At 53.4% G+C, this 19,708-nt stretch overlaps 1 protein-coding gene and 2 non-coding genes across 3 annotated transcripts; 2 read left to right on the top strand and 1 right to left on the bottom strand.

Moving 5' to 3' along the window:
• The first annotated feature begins 6,888 nt into the window (after nt 1-6,888).
• Nucleotides 6,889-6,970, top strand: TRNAS-UGA (transfer RNA serine (anticodon UGA)). The gene has a single exon. It is a non-coding gene; the product is annotated as a tRNA-Ser (tRNA).
• A 556-nt stretch (nt 6,971-7,526) lies between these two features.
• TRNAE-CUC (transfer RNA glutamic acid (anticodon CUC)) lies at nt 7,527-7,598 on the bottom strand. Its single transcript has one exon. It is a non-coding gene; the product is annotated as a tRNA-Glu (tRNA).
• A 3,735-nt stretch (nt 7,599-11,333) lies between these two features.
• LOC129215066 (C-C motif chemokine 5-like) lies at nt 11,334-13,420 on the top strand. Its single transcript, XM_054847631.1, has 3 exons — nt 11,334-11,582; nt 12,067-12,178; nt 12,780-13,420. Exons 1-3 carry the CDS (start codon nt 11,510-11,512, stop codon nt 12,865-12,867), a joined length of 273 nt encoding a protein of 90 aa, XP_054703606.1. The 5' UTR covers nt 11,334-11,509; the 3' UTR covers nt 12,868-13,420.
• The last annotated feature ends 6,288 nt before the right edge of the window (nt 13,421-19,708 follow it).

Here is a 19,708-nt window from a genome sequence, read left to right as displayed (position 1 = left end):
AAAATATGAGAAAGGAAACTGCTAAAAAACAGATATAATTTTAAATCTGAAAATAAAAAAAAAAAAGTGAAGGTCAGATTTTCAGAGACTGAAAATACAATGTCAATATTTCTCCCCTAAAGAGAAATTCAAAAGCAAAAGCAGAAGGTGGACCCTAGTATCAGAGGGACTCTGATCACCCCGGCAGGTGCTCCACCTTGTCCATCCAGCTTTCTGTCTGCAAAAACTATGTAAGCAGAAGTCCAGGTACCGAAGGGAGGTTTTGCTATTTGTTTTGTATTTGTGCCATGTATCATTGCAATGGCATTAGTGCCTCAGCAACAGCCTGGCAACCCCCGGTTGCCCTTGGAACAGGGACCCTGCCTTCGAGGGTGTGCGTCGTCATCTGCGGGTGGCCCGATGCTGCTCCCATGACTGGAGTCACCTGGATGCAAATGCTGCATTGACATTACATCTGTCCTACTGGTTACTTCAGCCTGGGTGTAAGTGCAGCACCCGGGGCTTTCACGTGTGCACAGGCAAGCTGTCCTGTGTCACCTCCAACTGGGATTTACGGTGTTTTGCTGGAATCATTTGAGCTTCAAGAGAAACCAGGGTATCCTGCCCACCAAGGCTCATGTTCATTCAGCAAAGCGTACAAGTCATCTGGGCAGCCAGGGCATTAATTATCCACTAATCAACCAATCTCCTCTCTGTCTTGAGTGTTTAGAAGCTGCATATTTTTTCTGTTTCAGGCTCTTGATATTACTAACATTGGTTCCTGGTATTACTATTGAGGCTGCAGATCTTTACCTGTAAATCCTAGTGTGAACCTAGCAACCTGTAGCTATGTGACAACTGATGGTGTTTGCTAAATATGTGATTAAACATTAGCTGTAGCAACAAGATCATTAAACTTAAGCAACACAAAGAAAGAAAGAGCTCATTATTACATTCCATATTTCCTATCCTAATGGCAAAAAGGAAGATACTTACCTTCCCCTTCAACACATCTCTGATTTTCCTGCAAGCTCTTTCAGTGCTCATTTTCATGGCACAGATACATTTATGCTAGAAAAACACAAGTGTGAACCACAATATCTCAAGGTTAACAGCAATTAAGGACTTAATTTAGGTACAACTTCAAACGTGCAAAGTTCCTTCTTCACCTGCCATAGTACATTTTTCCTGTATTTCAAACTGTGGATTTATTTACATATTACTGAGAGCCCATAGCCTGTACAAGCCAAACCTGTCCTTGTCCAGGGCACAGTGGCATGGAAGAACCACTACAGGTTTACAAAACTGTATCCAGTGCATCTTCTGCTCCAACAGAGCTTGTAAAAGGATGGAGTGAGCAGGATAAAACAGAAAAAAAGTAAGAAGAGATAGGTTAGCAGCACAGAAATTGCAGGGCAAGTAGAGGACAAGGTGACAGGAGGTGACATTTAATAAAACCAGTTTGTCCAGCTGTAAAAATACAAAGGTTGCAGCTCTAAAAAATAACTTTAACTCTTTATGGAGAAAGCCTCTGGACAGCAGAGGAGTTTCAGAAGACGGTGCACAGGAGAGAGCTGGTGATGAGAATACTCTGCACAGCTCATAGTCCAGCTTTCTGGAATATGGACTCAAGGGTAAGTCCAGGGTCTGGATACAGGCTCGCTGCTGGATGCTCTCTGGGGAATACGTAAGGGGCCAACCCCAGAGCAGCTCTGTGGGTTGAAAGCACGTGAAAAACAGAGAAGCTGTGGGCTAAGAGATTATTTCCTCTTTACTTCTTCATACTATAAAGTGGTAGCTCTCCCATCCAGAGCACTTTCTTTCCGCCCATGGTTCTACCAATCTACCCTCATCAGCCAGCAGCCCTGGAGGAGGGAAATTGGCACTCCAGGAGGGTCTCACTCTCCAGCCTGGGATGGTAACTGGTGAGGTTTGCTGAGAAAATACCCTCAGTCCCCCAGAAGGAGCTGGTACCCATCTTGCAGTGGCTGCACATGTGCATGAGGGCCCCATGGCATGGTCAGCTCACTCCTGACTCTTCTCTCAGTGGGAGCTTTCATAGCGTTGGTGTGGGAGTGACAGCAACAGCAAGGGATGCTCAGGAGGTGGCACCACAGGTCTTTCCAGCATCACTGAGGTGTTCACTTCAGGGGGTTCTCCAGCTGCATGATGTCCAGGAATGAGGTTATTACCTCTCTTTGAACTCCTTCTTTAAAGGCTCACCGCTCATCGACACCCAAGGCTATGAAGCCTTCTTAGTGCAGCCCTCCGAGACTACTTCATAGCCATGACAAGGTACTCCTGGCAAGTGCACAGCAGCTCTGCCTGCCATGCAGAAATAGGTGAGCCCAACAGACTGGGCAGTGCCATCAGTGAGTACAGACTGCTTCATGTCTCTTTCCAGAAAAGACACCGTCCTGGTTTCACCTGAGATAATTTCCCTCATAGTAGCTAGTATGGGGCTGTGTTTTGGATTTGTGCTGAAAACAGTGTTGATAATATAGAGATGGTTTTGTTATGCAGAGATGTTGTTGTTGCTGCTGAGCAGCACTTACACAGAGCCAAGGCCTTTTCTGCTTCTCACACCACCCCGCCAGCGAGGAGGCTGGGGGTGCCCAAGGAGTTGGGAGGGGACACAGCTGGGACAGCTGACCCCAGTGACCAAAGGGACATTCCATACCATATGGCGTCATGCTCGGCATGTAAGGGGCTGGGGGAACAGGAAGGACAGGGGGGCAGCAACATTGGGAGTGATGGCGTTTGTCTTCCCAAGAAACCATTACATGTGATGGAGCCCTTCCTTCCTGCAGACGGCTGAACACCTGCCTGCTGATGGGGAGCAGTGAGTGAATTCTTTGTTTTGCTTTGCTTGCACAAATGGCTTTTGCTTTACCTGTTAAACTGTCTTTATCTCTAACCACATCTTTTCTCACTTTAACCTTCTGATTCTCTCCCCCCATCCTGCTGTGGGGGAGTGAGCAAGTGGCTGCATGGGGCTTAGCTGCCGGCTGGGGTAAAACCATAACAGACACCCATGGGGTGACCATCCATGGCCTTCTTAGGCTGTACTGTGGGACAGCCCGAGCGCCCTTGGTGCCGCTGTTACCTGCAGCGCTCTAGGTGGTCCCTGCAGTTGCGGGGGCTATGCCAACTCAAGTGAGTCAACAAGGTAGAGCATTCAGACCTAACTCTGCCCCAAGCAGTAGGCACAGTTCCCAGGGCAAGAAAGCCATGGAAGGCTGTCTGTGACTTCCTAGCACAGTGGTAGGACCCACCACACCCACCAGGACAAGATACTGCACCTCCATCCATGGAAAGATCTCAGCTTGCAAGGTCCAGACATGACTCCTGTCCTGAGCAGCAGGTAGCACACCTCTTCCTTGTGAGCAACTCTCCTTCCCCAGGGGCTGGTCCCTTCTTCCCCTTCCCATGGACCAAGCTCCCTCTCTTCTCCATGAATAAAATCATTAGTTCTTCCTTATGAACCAAACTTCTTCCTGCCCCATCTTTCAGTAGAACCCCCCCTTCCGTCTCTCCCACTTTTCTTTCAGATTGCGACCCCATGCTCAGGGTGGAGAGAGGGAGATGGCTTCCCTGGAGATGGGGTTGGCAGGTCTAGAAGGAGACATCAGCTGCCACTTATGCCAAGCAGGAGGATGGTTTCTCCATTTTTCCAGTTTACATCATCTTCCTGCTCTGTAACCAGTTCCCATCTTATCCGGGAATCTGGGACACAGCCTTACACCAAAGCAGTTGTCAGGCTCTAGAAAGCCACTGGGAGAATACATGGTTTCAAAACCTCCAGAGATTTATTTAAACAAAGAGAGAGTGGGAGAAGCTTTAGATACTCGCTGTAGTTTTCATCATGCCATACCAGCTGGGAGACATGGCAGTCATTTGCTGCAATGGACTTTTTTCCCTGGACTACAGCTTGATTTCTAGAGAGGCTGAATATACAGAAAAATAGAATCATTTTGGTTGGAAAAGACCTGTAAGCTCATCAAGTCCAACTGTTAACTTGAGTAAATGTAAAAAATTAGCACAAATTTTTGGTTTTGATTCGATGCTTAACCATGTGAAGGAACACCTGCATGGACAGAGCTTGCAGGGTTTCATTAGTATTCACAATGCACACATAGTCTCCTCTTGAACATCACATACCATTGTATTACAACCAGTGAGATGCTTAAGCGCAGTTTTATGGTCAGGACAAAGTGTGTTAACATTGCATCAGGTAGTGGGACACAGCAGTGAATGGTGACCACTGCATGCTGGGTCCAGCAAAGCCAGCACTCGAGCAAGGCAGTCACTGTTTTCTGAAACCTGGAAGATCAAAGGGTGAAAACTTGCAGGTAGAAGCAGAGTCTGAACATTTCTCTGAAGAAGAAAAAGGTCTGTCTCATGACAGATCTTGTGGTTTTCTATATTGCATAATACTGAAAAGTGCCATTTGTTACAATAGAAGATCTGTCAGCTCTCTGTTGAACTCACACTTTTCTGTAAACACATCCGGTTCTTTCTACTAGGCAAGATTGTTTTGTCTGTAAATATCACAAGAATTGTATATGAAAATAGGTGTTCACTGCTGATGACACAAGATTAGATAAGAAAAATGTCAACAAGAAAACCCCAACTCTGAGAAATATTGTGGGAATTCTGTCCAGTGCAATGAAAGTCTGAGTCCAGCCAGGCTGCAAGAACCAGTTGGGGGATACAGTCTCCTCCAGACCCTTCTGTCTGGGCTCTGGAGCTCTCCAGACCACAACTTCTGCCTTCCTTAATCCCTTCAGACCTCTCTTCAAAGCTCTGGTCCCCTCCAAGCTCCTCCATTAGGGTACCTCTGCTCTCCCTCTGGTCCTCTCCAGGTCCCTCCAGTGGGGTGGTGGATGGGGGGGAGGGGTCCTTTCCATAAGCACTGTGGACCCCTCCAGACCCTTCTTTTTGGGCTCCAGTTCAGGTCTATGTGCTCTGGTCTGGTCCCTGCAGATTCCTCCATTTGCCATCTGAAGGATATTTGAAAACTTACCCTGAAATGAAACCTCACCTCAGCAGACCTCTTTGGATACCAAATGCACAGTACTTAATCCTCAAAAGAAATAAGGAGAAATAGCTCATTCCAGACCATAGACCTCATCTTCACTAACTTCACTAACATCAGGATGTTAGTGGCTTTGCAGCTCTGAAGGCTCTCCACTCTTGTGCCATACCTTAACCTGAACTCCACAGGCACTTCAGGAGATTCAGGGAATGTATCTCTCAGCTCTGAACATGAACATGGCACCTTGAATAGGGGGAAGGAAATTTGGATAACTGGAAGAGATAAATTGAAGCTCAACCTTTCTCCTGAGTCACTCCATAATTGTTCAAAGACAGTATTCCCCTCACTCACCTCTCTCTTTATCCCATTTGCTGCCCTTGCTCTACTCACTCTCTCACGTGTCCAATGTCAGAGCTGGTTTGAGCACCTGGTTTCCAGTGCATCAATGCATCTGAACAGGTGACCACCCATGCCTGGGCATCCATCCATGCCTGTGGGACTGTGCCAAGCCTGACTCATTGTCAGGACTATGCTTCTCCTTGGTCAGTTGTGGTAGGTTGACGTTGGCTGGACACCACCAAGTCGCTCTATCACTCCCCTCCTCAGCAGGACAGGATGGGGAGAAAAATAAGACGGAAAAATGCCCCCCTCCTCCTTCTCTCAGCTTTTTATTGCTGAGCAGATGCCGTATGATATGGCATATCACTTTGGTTAGTTTGGTCATCTGTCCTGGCTGCGTTCCTTCCCAAGATCTTTTCTATCCCCAGCCTACTGGTGTTGGAGACAGCCTGGATGCTGTGCCGGCACTGCTTGGCAGTAGCCAAAACACCGGTGTGTTATCAACACCTTGCTCGCTACCGATACACAGCACAGCACTGTGAGGGCTGCTGTGGGGAAAATTAAGTCTGTCTGAGCCAGACCCAGAACACCAGTGGAGGAGGGAAATCAAACCACCCCGCGAGGCAGAGGCCAGGGTGGGAGGCAGTGCAGGCAGACCCTCCTTTGGGCTGGAGCTGAGCACAGAGGAGCAGTGGTGAGGTTTCCATCCCAGCTGCCTCTGCTGATAAATCCCCATGGAGAGGCATGGCGTGGCAGTGACATAGTGAAGCACTTGCACGGCTCTTGGGCATAACTCCGGGAACCCAGAGAGGGCTTTGGAAATCTCAGGATGGGTTCCATAGAGCAAGATCCCACCCAAACCAGGGATAGGCATGTGCTTTTAGGACTGTCCTCCAGATAGGATATTTGTGCTCCAAAGGAGAGGCCAAGGTCACCTCACTCAGCAAGGCTTTCCTCTCAACAGTCACCTTTTCTTCCCTTCTCCAAATCCCCTCTTCCAAAAGCCAAAAAGCAGGCAGCATCCTTGTGAAAACCAGCCCGGTCTGCAACATCATCCTGCCGCTATAGGGCAAAACACTGCCTGGACCTGTGTCAGACTACCTCAGTTAGCAAAGGCTGGGTCTGTTTTCAGAGGCGAATGTATGTATGCTGGGGGGGGAGAGGGGGTGGAGGAGGCTGGGGTGTTCCCGGACTAGGAAAGGAGGTTGGGGATGGTCATCCAGGGACAAGTTTCCTGTTGGATGCAAGGAGGTGAGATGGGACGTAGATGTGCCACCGTGTCCCTCTCCCATGTCACCACCACTGATGGTGTGACTGGTGCCCAGTTCCCTTTCCCAGCACTGCTGGCATGACGATTTCCAAATCAGCCTCAGCCCTGCGGGGCAGGTGGCAGCAGTAACAGTGGTACCGGTGCTGGGTGTGCAGCAGGAGCCAGGACAGCAGAACCCACATCTGGGGGGGATCAGGTCCTGTCGTGGGCCCTGGGGCAGGGTGACAGCCATGAGGTCCTGTGGAGACCCTCTGAGCCAGCTGCTGTGATGGCCGAGCGGTGAAGGCGTTGGACTTGAAATCCAATGGGGTTTCCCCGCGCAGGTTCAAATCCTGCTCACAGCGGGAGCTTTTACTGGTGGCCCCTGTGCCCAAGAGGGACAGATGGACACAGACCTGTCACCCTCACCGAGGGACCCTGCATCCTCTGTCCCGCATCACTCAGTCCCTGCCCCTGATCTCCTGCAGGTCCCTTACCTTTAGGAGAGGGCCAAGGCAATATTCAGGGGAGCAGCCCTGCACCTCTCCTTACCACAAGAAGAAATCCTGCAATAACATGTCCACCCCACACAGATGGGTGACCCAGCTCCCTACAGCCCATCACCGTGCTCCCTACAGCTGTGTCACCCTGCTCCCTACACCCCATCACCCTGCTCCCTACAGCCCATCACAGCCTCGTGGCTGCCCCCCACCTGGGTTATTTTTCTGCTGGGGGGTGCAGCTTAAGGGCAGTGAGGGGACAGGAGGCTGCTGTCACCCCCCAAAATTCATCCAACCCTGACTCAGCCCCATGCACTGGGTGTGGGAGCTCCTGAACCCTGTGCTGAACCCCAGGAACTGCTCGAGGGAAGTGCAGCCACCCAGGAAAAGGCTGGGACCTGCCAGGGCTGCAGGGACCCCCTTCCCTGGCTGGGAATCGAACCCAGGCCGCGGCAGTGAGAGTGCCGAATCCTGACCACTAGACCACCAGGGATGAGGTGGTAATGGTGGTGGACCTGCTGGTGGCCACCAACCAAGCCCTGAAGGGGGACACAGGCCCCAGAGCCCAAGGAGAGGACCAGATGGGATGGATGGCACAGCCTTTCTGGGAACTTTGTAGGGATACCTGCTCCCTTCTCAGAGCTGTGGCATTGGGAAGGCTCTTTGTGCAAGATGACCCCATCACTGCCAGGCCTGAGGAGCTGGAGGTGGCTATGCCAGGACTCTGATAACTGCCAAAGGCAGATTTGGGAAAGGCAATGATGGCCAATGGTTCAAGAAAAGACTTAGCAATGCCCTGGGGGTTCGCCACGGAGGTTCAGTCCTGATGATGATGGACCGCATTTGTGCTGCTATACATTGCCAGGCTTGTGTGACACACATCACACTGGGCACAAGCAATCCAGCTTCATGGACACAACAACCCTGACTCATGGTGCACAGCCAGGGTTTCCCCATAGTCACCCTGGGAGAAGCAGAGCAGTGTAGGTGCAGGCTGATTGTTGCCAGCAGAACCTTCCAACTCACCTCCTAGAAAAGAGGATTTCTGCTGAATAGGAAGATGGAGAGGGGCTTGAAACGTGCTCCTCACTTCCCGGGTGGTTGCTATGAGCGTGGGCAGGACAACAGGGCGCTGCAGAGTCCGGGACCCTGCCCAGGACTCAAGGTGACAGTACAGCTGTCACCTGTCCCTGCAGCGCCCAGCAGCAGCGGGGTTCAAACCCGAAGGGATGAGCACTGATGCCGAGGATGGCACCCGGGGGTGCCCGGTGCTGGCAGCAGCCCTGCCTGCCTCCGGCTGTGTGCAGCGAGGAGAGACCCACCCATGCTCCTGGGCAGGCAGGAGGAAGCACTGCAGGGCTTCTCAGCAGATGGGCGAGCTGTGATGGAGAGGAGCGAAAGGGCTTCTGGAACATTTCCCGCAGAAGACGGCAGAGGGCCCGGTGCTCCTTGAATGTTCATTTGTGGTTGGGAGGGGAAGTAAATGGACAGAGAGAAAGTCTCTCTGAATTGCAGAGGTCAGTGCACATAGAGTGGGGAAACCTCCTTGTCGCTTGCCTTGTCCCATGCAGCTCCCACAATGGCCAGTGCAGCTCCCCACTCCATCTGATGCCAAACCCCAGCATGGTCCCCATGGTCCCCCCTGCAGCCACTCCATGCCATGGTCTGGAGTCACAGTGGGACATCTGGCATCCAGCTCCCTGGCACCATGGTGCCCCTGTCTCTGCCCAGGTTCCTCTGCAATGCCTGGTGGATCCCAGCTTGGTCCCTGCCTTTGCCACTGCATTTCCCTGAGGAGCTGCACTGCAGTGAGCAGGAGAGGGCAAAAGGAGGCAGTGGGTAGCTTTGGAGGAGTGCAGAGTAGGACGAGGAGGAGAGCAGGACAGAGCGTCGCACTCCCGCAGGAGATGACCTGGAGCAAGGATGGAGCCACGATGAATGGTCTGGCATCTTTCCAACACCCTGACATCTCTGCCATGATGGTCAGGGCTGCAGAATACACCAAAATCCTGGGCAGGGCCAAACTCCCCGAGGGAGGGGCAAAGCTGGGCTGTGCAATGGTTATACGGTATTATGCCATCCCTTGGCCGTGTCGGGTGGGGGGAAGAGGAAGAGGTGGTGGGCTGAGGCACAGGCACCCTGCACTGTCGGAATAATATGCAGATGTCATGGTTTTGATTGCCTCTGCAAGCTCTAATAGAGTGTGAGATCTGGCAGCCTTGCGGTTGGGGGAACATCAGTATCACCCTGTGGTTTCTTAGATCTCTATCTGGCCATGTCAGATATTTTGTCACAGATACTAACAGTTCCTTCCTCTGCCAGCATATCTGGGCACACCAAAACAGGTTCACTCGCATGTCCTGTAGCAGGACAGTCTCTGATGGCAGAGAAAGGGGAGATGAGTGACTGCAACCCCACCAAGTACAACAAGGAAATGATGCAGCCCAGGAGCTGCATGTTGGAGCCCAGGAGTGTGCGGGGCCGTGTGGTGAGGCAGGTGGTGGGGATGTAAAAACTTTATTTCTACAGTTACTGCTCCTTTAAAAGAGAAGTCCCAGCCCCAGGATCAGCCCTGGGGCAGCAGGGACTGGTCAAGGCTCAGTACAAAATGCAATTGCTGCTGTAGCGAGGAGACGAGGCTGAGACACATCACTTTGCTGTGCACCCCCACGTGGATCTGGGCATGAGCCCATAAATTAGGCAGAACAAGAGGCTAATTGCAATACTGGAATACATTCAATATGGGAGAAGCAATAAATAATCCCTCTCCCCATCTCTGGGAGTGGGATGTCCCTTGGCAAAATACAGCTGAGATTCTGTCCCTTGCAAAGCCTGAGTACCTGCTAGCATGTTGCTGTGCTGCCCCCAAATGCCACCACTGCATGTTTGTGACAACCCGGTGGCGTCAGTCGCTTGGTTCAGCTCCAGGTCCTTCACGTGCTTTTGAAGGCAGGAGCCCTCAGGCTCCCCAGGACACCACCATGAGGATGGCTCCTGAGAGGATGAATTCAGAAAGCCATGGCCTCTTGCCCACCCCAGCAGGGTCCTCAGCATGGCCCGTGGAGACCCTCCTGCAACACCGGTCCCAACCCATGGGGACATTGCGGTGACGGGGACACTGGGGAGGCAGCCCCAATACATCCAGACACAGGGAGGTCTCCGAGGGCCCCACACGGACCCACGCGGTGTGGTGGGGGAGAAGGAGAGTGGGAGCAGAGCAGCACTGCGGTCCCTGCTGCACTACTGGGGCTGCGGGGCAGCGAGGAAATCCCGGGGAGATGAGTTTGTGATGCCTCATGAACAGCAGTTGTCACTGGGAGCTGGGCATGAAATACCCGGAGAAACCACACACTGTGAGCTGGCAAATTTGGTGCCTGTTGCAGAGAAGAGAGAGGTGGAAAAAGGGGAAATGCTCCCTGGGACGTCCTGGGGAGCCCATCACCTCGTGGCCAGGGCAGTGCTGGGGAGCTCTGGGCACGTCACGTCATGAACCCCGTGACTGTGAGTGTGCACAAGGGGACACGAGCTGGTCCCTTGCAGCTCCTCGGGCAGGGGAACCTCCTGCTCTGCCTTCTGCATCACACCTTTTACCAAAACCCATGCTGGCACTGGTGTTTGCCCCGTGTCTCTGGGAAAAGATGGTATTTATAGAGTCAGACCACCGAGCTGGGCTTCCCAGGCAAGCGCTCTCCTTCCTGGCTGATGCTGGGGTGTGTTAGGAGGGGGTTGGATGTTCTGAGCTCCATACCGGAGCATTGAGGATTTTGTGTTTTATCATGCCAAGACTGCCAGCCCAGATCTACAACCAGTCTCCAGTGTACCAGCCATCCTTGCTGCCTGCACAGGCAGCAGAGCTCAGAGCATGCCTGCTGCCCATGCTGCCTGCCTGCATCCCCCCTGTGCACATCCCAGACCCAGAGGCTGGACCTCTGCTGTCCCCAAGCCATTCTGAGAGTCTGAGCACCTCAGGGCCTGGGTTCTTGAAAGGGAGATTGGGTTGAGGTCCTGCTGGCCCTTCGGGGAGGAGGGTGAAATGGGTTTGTTGAGTACTGCTGTCATGTTGGTGAATCGAAGTGTGAACCTTCATGGTTTCATATCCTGTCGTGGTCAGTTTAACCCTCACATGGGTGTTGATTTGCTCAGACTTATCTCTCCTCACACAGAGGCTATTCTGGTATTTCCTAGACCTGCTGCTTCCTTTTTTTCAGCATTTCTGAGGCAAAGGTACCATGACATCAGCTCTGTTACGCTTTGGAAACTCCAAGTGTTTGTCTTGAAATCTGATTAACGGAGCTGGCCACTGTCCCTATAAAAAGCAAGGGCTGAGCCAGCACCTCACACCAGACACACGGGAGGAATCTGCTCTGGTCCTGCCTCTGCCCTCACAACTCATCTCTGTCCATAATGAACGTCTCCGCAGTGTGCCTCTCCATCATCCTCGCTGCTGCCCTCTTTTCTCAGGTCTCTCCTGCTCCAAGTGAGTACAGCATCCCTCTCTGCTCTCTTGGGGAGGATTTTTGCTCTGACTGGCAGTAATTTTAAGGACAACTGGAAAAAGTTAGGTGCAAAGGTTGGAAACCTGTGTGAATAGCTTCTCCTGCTGTCTTGATATTGGTCTTCCTTTCTAGCATCCTTTTATTTAGAGATGAATTTTACTGATAAGTATCAAAATTTTCAGGCTTCACCTCTCCTGATTTTGTTGCTGGGCTTTAGGAGTGGTCCCAGGGTGGATGTAGGGATTTTTATAATTGGAAGCGAGTGCAAAACATTTAACAAGCAATCCTAGCAATTACTTTAATTAAGCTTTGGTGTTCACAGCAATTTCTTGCCAACTTTCTGGGGAAACAGGAAGAGAAGAGGGTTCCACAGCTGATTAAGTGGATGGTTACTCATGCTCTTGGCTGGGGAATGTGCAGTTTATTGAGTGATAGACTCATGCTGTCTTTCCTGATCTCTTCCAGTTGGGGCTGACACAACTGTGTGCTGCTTCAGCTACATCTCACGAAAGCTGCCCCAGAGTCATGTGAAGGATTATTTCTACACCAGCGGCAAGTGCTCACAGTCAGCAGTTGTGTAAGTACCAGCTCCTGCTCCGGGCTCTGGGGAAAGGCTCTGCCAACCTTTGGGCTCTTTGCTTCATGGCCAACGGGGCCAGTGGTGGTGTGAGGAACCATACCTGAAGTAAGGGAAGGGGGAAGCCACCATGGGTCTCACGTGCAGCTTGTGAGTGCTGATCCTCTTCAGCTGAGAAATAAGTGATCTCCTTGAACCATCCTGGTGCTGGGAATAAGGTGTTGGAAGGAGGTTCCTGTGTAGGACCTCCCAGTGGTGAGGAGCCCAATGCACATAATGTGCCACCTGCAAGACTTGCACCTGATATGCCAGCCACCCACGTGCTGCATCTGGGCTCACCTCCACACTGAACACAGCCAGGAACATCTGAGCATGGAGGGATTCTCCTAGGGAGATCAATCTCTCCCTGCCCTCACTGTTTTAGCAGACTCTGCAGCCCCCTGATGCTTGGGGTTTGTGGGATGGGAGCCTGGAGGGGAGATGACCCCCTTGGGAGCTAGCCCTGGTCACAGGGCAGGTCGCATGTGCCCAGGAGGTCACTCAAGGCCCTCATGTCCCTTTCCCCTTCGGGGCTGTAACACCTCGCTGCCTGACTTGACAGGTTCATCACCAGGAAGGGCCGGCAGGTCTGTGCTAACCCTGATGCCAGCTGGGTGAAGGAATACGTGAACACCCTGGAGCTGCAGTGAGCGCTGGGAGCTGAGAGGACTCTGCCCTGGAGAAGTCCTGCAAGACCATCCAGCAGAGTCTTGGTACAGACATAGAAATCCTGCTGCTGAGCGCCAGGACCCGCTGAGCCACCTTGGGACCCCAAAGTTCCTTTTGTCTTGCAAAGGTGTAACTTACCCGTGATAATTTCGCCACCCTTATGGGCAGCCGTGATGCTGGGAACCTCCTGGCCTTGCAGACCCGTCTCAGCGTGGCCTGCTATGTGGCATGTGGCTAAACTGTCCCCTCCTTGTGCCTCCGCTGCTAGAATGGGAGGGGGATTTTATCTCCAGAGCTATTTGTGGGAAGTGGTCTGTCAAAATTAGGTGTAAGTGCTGTCATGTAAACCCAGGCTGACTCCCAAGTCAGCTGCCTGAGTTTTGCCTTGGTATGGTAGATGCTGTGAGTGAGATTTGTCTCCTCCGTGGAGGAAGTGGTACGCTGGTTACTTACAGGATGCTCATTGTGGAACCACATTGTTCAGCCTTGTTCTCAAAATGCTGTCTTTTGCTGATGCCACAGAATAAAGATTTTTTTCTCTCTATGTCAGTTCTGGAAGAGGTTGTTCCCCTCCTGCCTGGAAAATCGGGGCCAATAGGACCCCACTGCAACCATTTTGGGAGAGGCAAGGGAAGAACCCCAGCTTCCCAGCTGGAAATGCCTCAGCCTCTTTAGCCCTAAAAATATTCCCTTCTGCATCGCCTCCCTGCTCCCAGCACCACAGCAGCAGCAACCCCACCAGACTCCAGCACCTCCCAGGGCTGCTCCCCCCAAACTCTGTGCTGCCGCAGAGCCAGTCCTCAGCCCCAGACCTTCCCCCCATCATATCAGTAGCCAAGGCCAGGAGCTGGTGGAGATCCCCCTGGATCTGCCACTGCGGGCTCAGCAAAGGGATGTCTGGAAATCACGGCGGGGGGTGTGCAGGGGGTGCATTGGTGTTGCTGCAGTGAGCTCAAAGGAGGGCAGCTCAGGGACTGGCCAGCCTGGACCACATCCCCAGGCTCCTCCAGGGATGCAGCCTGAGCTGTGCTCAGCTCTGGGTATGCTCTGTTAGTGGTTTACTACAAAAGACAGGCAACAATTTCTGCTGTTCTTCAGCTGCTCTGAGAAGGAAACTTGAATTTGGTTTAAAAAAGCACAAGAGAACTTTTGCATGAAGTAAAACCGACAAAAGCACTTTATCAGCCTATGGTTTGCACTTAAAACTAGCTGATGTCTTTGTGGGGAGAGAATGAGACTGCTGGGCTGACCTCTCCGCTGCTGAAGCTCTGCAGCGGGGGGACGGGGACCTTTGATCTCCAGGCTGTCTCCATCAGAGCTGCCTGAAGCAAAAGCTCAGAAGCTTTTGTATCGTCCCTTGGCCAAGTGTATCCACACCTGGCAGTTTGTACATATCAAATTTTCACCTCCCAGGACACTTTCCACCATGAAATGAGCTACTCGTCACCCCTGGGAGTAATTTCTGAGGCCTCTCTCTTTGCTAGCAACAAATGATCCCCCATAATTAGGGGCAAGCAAACCAGTGTGAGATATAGTGTCTGTAAAACACCCTCAAGCCCACGGGTGCCACAGTGGTCTGCAAATGTTCAGGTTGTCTCCTGTTCTCCCCTTGCTCATCACCACCTCTCCACAGGTCTCCCTGTTTATTGATCACCCTTTCCTATTGCAGTTCCTTATTAACTACCTCAATGTCCCTATTTCTGGCAGGACCCAAGGCCACCACTCTCACCCGCCGCCCCGGGGGCTCTCGGCAGCCTGGGGCTGTCTTCCCAGCAGCAGGCAATGGGTGCAGAGACCTCACAGAGCCCAAAGGCACAGGGGAGGCTCTCAGTGCCCAGGATGAGGGTCCCCAGAGAGGAGGGGCCAGCCCCAGCCATGACAAGGGGCCTTTGAAGCCCTGGTGGACCCCGGTCTGCTGGGCTGAGCTGTCAGAGCATCCTCCCAGGGAGAGCAGGCAATGGAGGGAGCCCTGAGACGTCTGTGCACCGAGAACTGGTGCCACAACCCAAACTGATCCTGTCCCTGCATCCTGCCTGCATGCTGCCCAGGTGCTGAGCGATGGAGAGGACCCCAGGGGTTCCAGGGCTGGAGGTGGTCCCAGATGCTTGGTGATGGGGCACAAGGCGGCACAGCCCCAGGCAGGACAGGGTGGCTGTCCCTGGGGATGGGGAGGAAAGTTGTAGGGGAGTGGAGGTGGGTGCAGAGGGCAGAGGGGCATCAAGGAGATGCAGAGGCAGGGAGCTGGGATGCTGGGAGCAGAGGACGGGGCAGAGGAGGGAGAGGGAGGATGCAGTGGAGGAGGGGATCCCAGCGCCTAGGTCTGGGATGGGGAGAGCCCTGTTGGGTCAGTGGGATTTATAGGCACAGGGGCTGGGGCCCAGGGGTGCTGCCCCACCGCCCACCCTGACAGCAGTCTTGCAGGGTGAACAAAGACTTGGCAGGAGGAGATGGGGGGCATCGTGCTCCACAGGGAGTCAGGGCCCAGCTCCATCCCAAACTGGGGCTCACAGCAGGCTCATGGCTGGGTCCCCACACCTTCCTCTATGCATCCAGGGGTCTGGACTGTGGAGAGCAGGGTTTGGGGGTCCCAAAACCACCACTCTGCTGGGGGTGGGCAGGAAGGAGAAGCCTGTGCATCAATGTCCAAGCTGAGTGATGGAGACAGGCGTTCTGAGCTAAAGGTTTTATTCCTTAATGAAAGGATGAAACCATGTCTACAGAATAAGGCTGAAAATTGCTAGTCAGCAGCACACCTGAAATGCCCCTTCCCTCAGGGTATATGAGGGATGCCCCAGAGTAACTCTCAAAGGACCCCAAATGGTCTGCAGGCTGGAAAGGTAGTTCAGCGGGAGAGGAGAGGTACAAGGTTTTGTTTTGCATCCCGGCAAAGCAGCTCTGTCAGTCTGCTATGGCAGGAGGCAAGGGGACCCAGGAGACAGCCTGGCAGTGGAGGGAAGCAAGGAGGAGATACAACATCAGCCAGGTCTTCCTGAACATGAGTATAATCAAACAGTGCTCATGTTCATTTGCTTTCATACAGTCACCCCTTGAGCACTTCTCAGAAAACTTTTAAGCATTGCTATCCCTCTCTTACAGAAGGAGAAACTGAGGCACGAGGTTGCCTTTGCAGAGTCAGGCTGGGTGAGGTGGGCTGATGGGGCTGGCGCTCCCACAGGACCACAACAAGTGAGAGGTGAGCAGTCCACAACACCAAAATTGTTCTTGTGCAAGAGGAGTGGAAGAAGCTGGGGCTGGCCCTGGGATCCCAGGGGCTGGAGCTGGAGCACTGGAGGACTAGATAGGGGTGGCCATCTCAGTGTGTCCCAAAAAAGTTCACAAATGCCTTCACCTGGCTGCCATCAGGGTCAGCACAGACCCGCTGTTTCTTCATGGTGATGAAGCTGGGAATTGGGCAGGACCAGGAAACCTTTGTGATGAGGAAGGGATGCACCACTGCAGAGCTGCACCAGTCACACTGGGGCTGGGAAATGTCCTTTTTGTGACCATTGTCTGGTGCAGAGGCAGCCAGCCAAGGGGATGTGCAGAGAAACCAGAGAAGATCCCTGGGCCAGACTCCTGGCTCTGCCTCAACTTGCTGCTAGCTCCCACAGGCAGGGGGAAGGACCACAGACCCAAGTGGCCACCGCAGAGCGTGTGGTTGGTGTATCCTAGGGCAGGCACCTTCTGGGCATTTCTCTGCAGCACACCAACCACTTCACCTGGGAGCACTTTCTCAGCTGTGTGGGGGTGGCTCCACCCCACAGGATACCAGGAATAACCTCCCATCCTCCCATCCTCCCTTCACTGGGCTCATCCCAGTATCAGCATGGGCAGGTCCTTCTCAGTCATCTGGAAAGCATCTCTCCTTGCCAGGACTGAGTCATGGCCAATCCCAGATAACACCCTGACAAGCTCCACTCTTGGTCCCAAAGCCAAAGGCTTCCTGCATGGGCAAGAGCCTGTACCTAGACAACAGCTGGCTGCTGGCACCTGTTAGTGGTGGAGAAATAGTCCTTCACATGTTTCATGGACAGTTTCTTCCAAGTGCATGTAAAGCAGCATTCAACTGGAAGAGATCTGGGGTGCAGGACTGAATCCATATGACCAGGAGGGGACACAACATGGATGGGCATGGCCAGTAAAGAACAAGCACTCCCAGCAGGCCATGCTCCAGACCAAGGAGTCAGAGCAGGTCATGCCTGTTCCTCAAGCATTACAAGTCACCATCATGAGCCCTTCTTTCTCCAGGAGACGAAAACCCAACCCAAAGACAGAGGGGGATTCACCTGGCAGGCTTGAGAGCAGATGGCAGCAACAAGGAGAGCAGCAAGGGCAACCAGAGAGACCTTCATGTTCCCATCAGGAGCTAAGCAGACATACAGACGATGTTTGTGCTCAGCTATGATCCAGCCAGTCCTTATGCTCCACAAGGAAGTCCTGGTAATGGGTGGTATAAATGGGTGGGTTTAGGAGAAAGGCTTCTTGAGTGATGTGGAACTGCCAGAACATGGCCAGTGTAGGTTAGAAAGACAAAACTCAAAGAGGCAGAGCCGTGAGGCCAAGTTCAAACCATCAGCTATCAAAGAGCTGCAGGGAAAGGTCATGGCAGGATGTACATCCCTTAATACAGTAGGTGCTTCAGCAACATCAGCTAGAAATAACCACAACTGCACTCCTCATATTGCAAAGAACCGCCGAGAGCAGGAGGAGGGGACGGCTGCCCTGAAGCGGCTGATGGAGGGGGTAAACTACAGAATTGGGTTAGGAACAGGGCCCAGCCATTGGGTCTGATGGTCTGCATGGCTCACCTCTCTTCCCAGGGCTTCTCCCAGCTTCACTGAGAGAAAGGGAACAGACACAGGGTTCATGCTCTCAAAAAGACCACAGAGGACCGGGATACCAGGTCCCATCTAAGCACATCCAGTTGTGGACCAGGCTTGATGCTTTGCTCATGGCACCATGAGGGTCTTCTGACCTTCTGGGTGCCTTCTGAGCAGCAGGTAGTGAAGGAAAAGCCTGTGGTTCATGGGGTCCAGCAGAGTCAACCTGCCAGGCTCCATGGAAGCAGCTGGGTTTGGCTTTTGTCCACTTCTGTAAGCACACGAGAAGCCTGATGGCTGAGTGACCTTCCAGCGGGCAACTGGGAAGCTGAACTCTTCCCTTGCCTCTTGGCTGGACTGTCATTCCTTCAGCTCAGATCTGGGTGGTGAACCACTTGGCCTTGTTGAGTCCTGACTTGCGTCTTAAGACTTGATACCTGGCTCCACACTTGTTTGTGCCCCATGTCCCCCATGCAGTCTCATGGTGGAGCCCATCCCAACTTGCACCCCATTTTGCAGCACAGATGCCCCTGAACTGCTTGCAGAGCAAAGAAACCTGCAGGAAAGGGAGTGCTGGGCTGTCAGAGTTGACCTGGAGAAGGTGTTGTAAATGCTGGGCCAGGGAATGATCTGCAGCTGGGCCATCTCTGGCAGATTTCTGCGCAGCAGGCACAAAAGGGCTGGAGCTGCCCGGGCCTCAGGACAGGACCGTCGAGAGCAGCTGGTACATCCTCTGGATTCAGCAGTACCTGTCCCCACAGCAGCTCTCCCGCCTTGTCCAAGTGTCCCCTCCCGGCTGCCCTCCCCTGCCCAGAGCTGGCAGCAGGCGAGGGACTGCGGGCAGGCAGCTCCCGGCATGTTTGACCCCTGGGGCTGTGATTTCTCCTTCGCTCTAACAGACCCCCACCGTGGTGCTGCCCCCCCCCACCCCCATCCCCGTGGGCGGCAGGGACAGCCAGGCAGGGTGGGCAGGCACGGGAGCCCCATGCCCTCACAGCACCTGACACAGGGGAAGAGATGGGTCTGGGGCAGGGGCAGCAGGGCTCCTGGAGCAGGCTGGTTTGGCTGCTGCACCGGGACCTTCAGAAAGGAAACCGAAACCAGAAAGGCTGGAGAAGGAAATTCCCACATGTGCCTGGGCTCCTGGCCAGGGACTGTCCGGAGAAGAGCCAGCTGCAGCACTGAGTCCTCCTGCCTCTCCAGCCTGTCCCCTGCACCCCAGGCCTGGGGCAAACCTCAGACCACCCAAATGTTCCCTCTCACCCACGACATCCATCCTCTGTCCCCTTGCAATCCGCAGAGCCCCACATCAGGGACTATTTTGGGCTCCCGCAGTTCCTCTGCAGCACCAAACTCTGCTTCTCGGCACAAAAGGCGACTGAGTGTGCAGGAGGCATGGGGAGGTCGGGATGCTCTCAAGGGTAGGAGACCCCAGCACACTCCCTTCCCGGGCTCCCCACCTCTCCACCTGCGGGCAGCAGCTCCTGTCCATCTACCCCACCATGCAGTGGCCAGTCTTTGCTCCCGTGTTCCATGGCACAGCAGGGAAGCGCTGCTCAGGATACACCTCTGCAGATTTTGTCTCTCCCCCATGATGGCAATCCCTGGCCGTAGACTGGGACGTGATTTTTGCAAACATGCTGACCCACCTTGTCCCTGCTTGGACTTGACCCTCTCTGCTAGGACCCTGCTGTGCCAGGCAAGCACAGGGACCCTGCCAGGGGTGAGTGAGAGCTTGTGCCTCTCCCAAATCACCCTCGCAGCAGAGCAGTCAGGAGACATCTCCATGGAGCTGGAGGGGAGCCCTCCACGTGGTCCCTCATCACCAGCACCATCTCCTGGGACACAGCATGGTGCCTGGGCTGGGTCTGCCCTTTGCTGGGCTGCTGCTCCTTGGGTGCTCCGTGAGCCCTCCTGCCTGCAGCCAGATTTCCAGCCAGGAAAACACAAGATGAGAGGGAAATCACAAGACATGAGGAGGTGCTTTCCCAGCCTCAGGGTT

The sequence above is a fragment of the Grus americana genome, chromosome 19 (genome assembly GCF_028858705.1).
Source record: "Grus americana isolate bGruAme1 chromosome 19, bGruAme1.mat, whole genome shotgun sequence".
Taxonomy (NCBI): Eukaryota; Metazoa; Chordata; class Aves; order Gruiformes; family Gruidae; genus Grus; species Grus americana.
The sequence above is the reverse complement of the archived record's forward strand: the minus strand, read 5'-3'. Positions and strand labels throughout refer to the sequence as shown.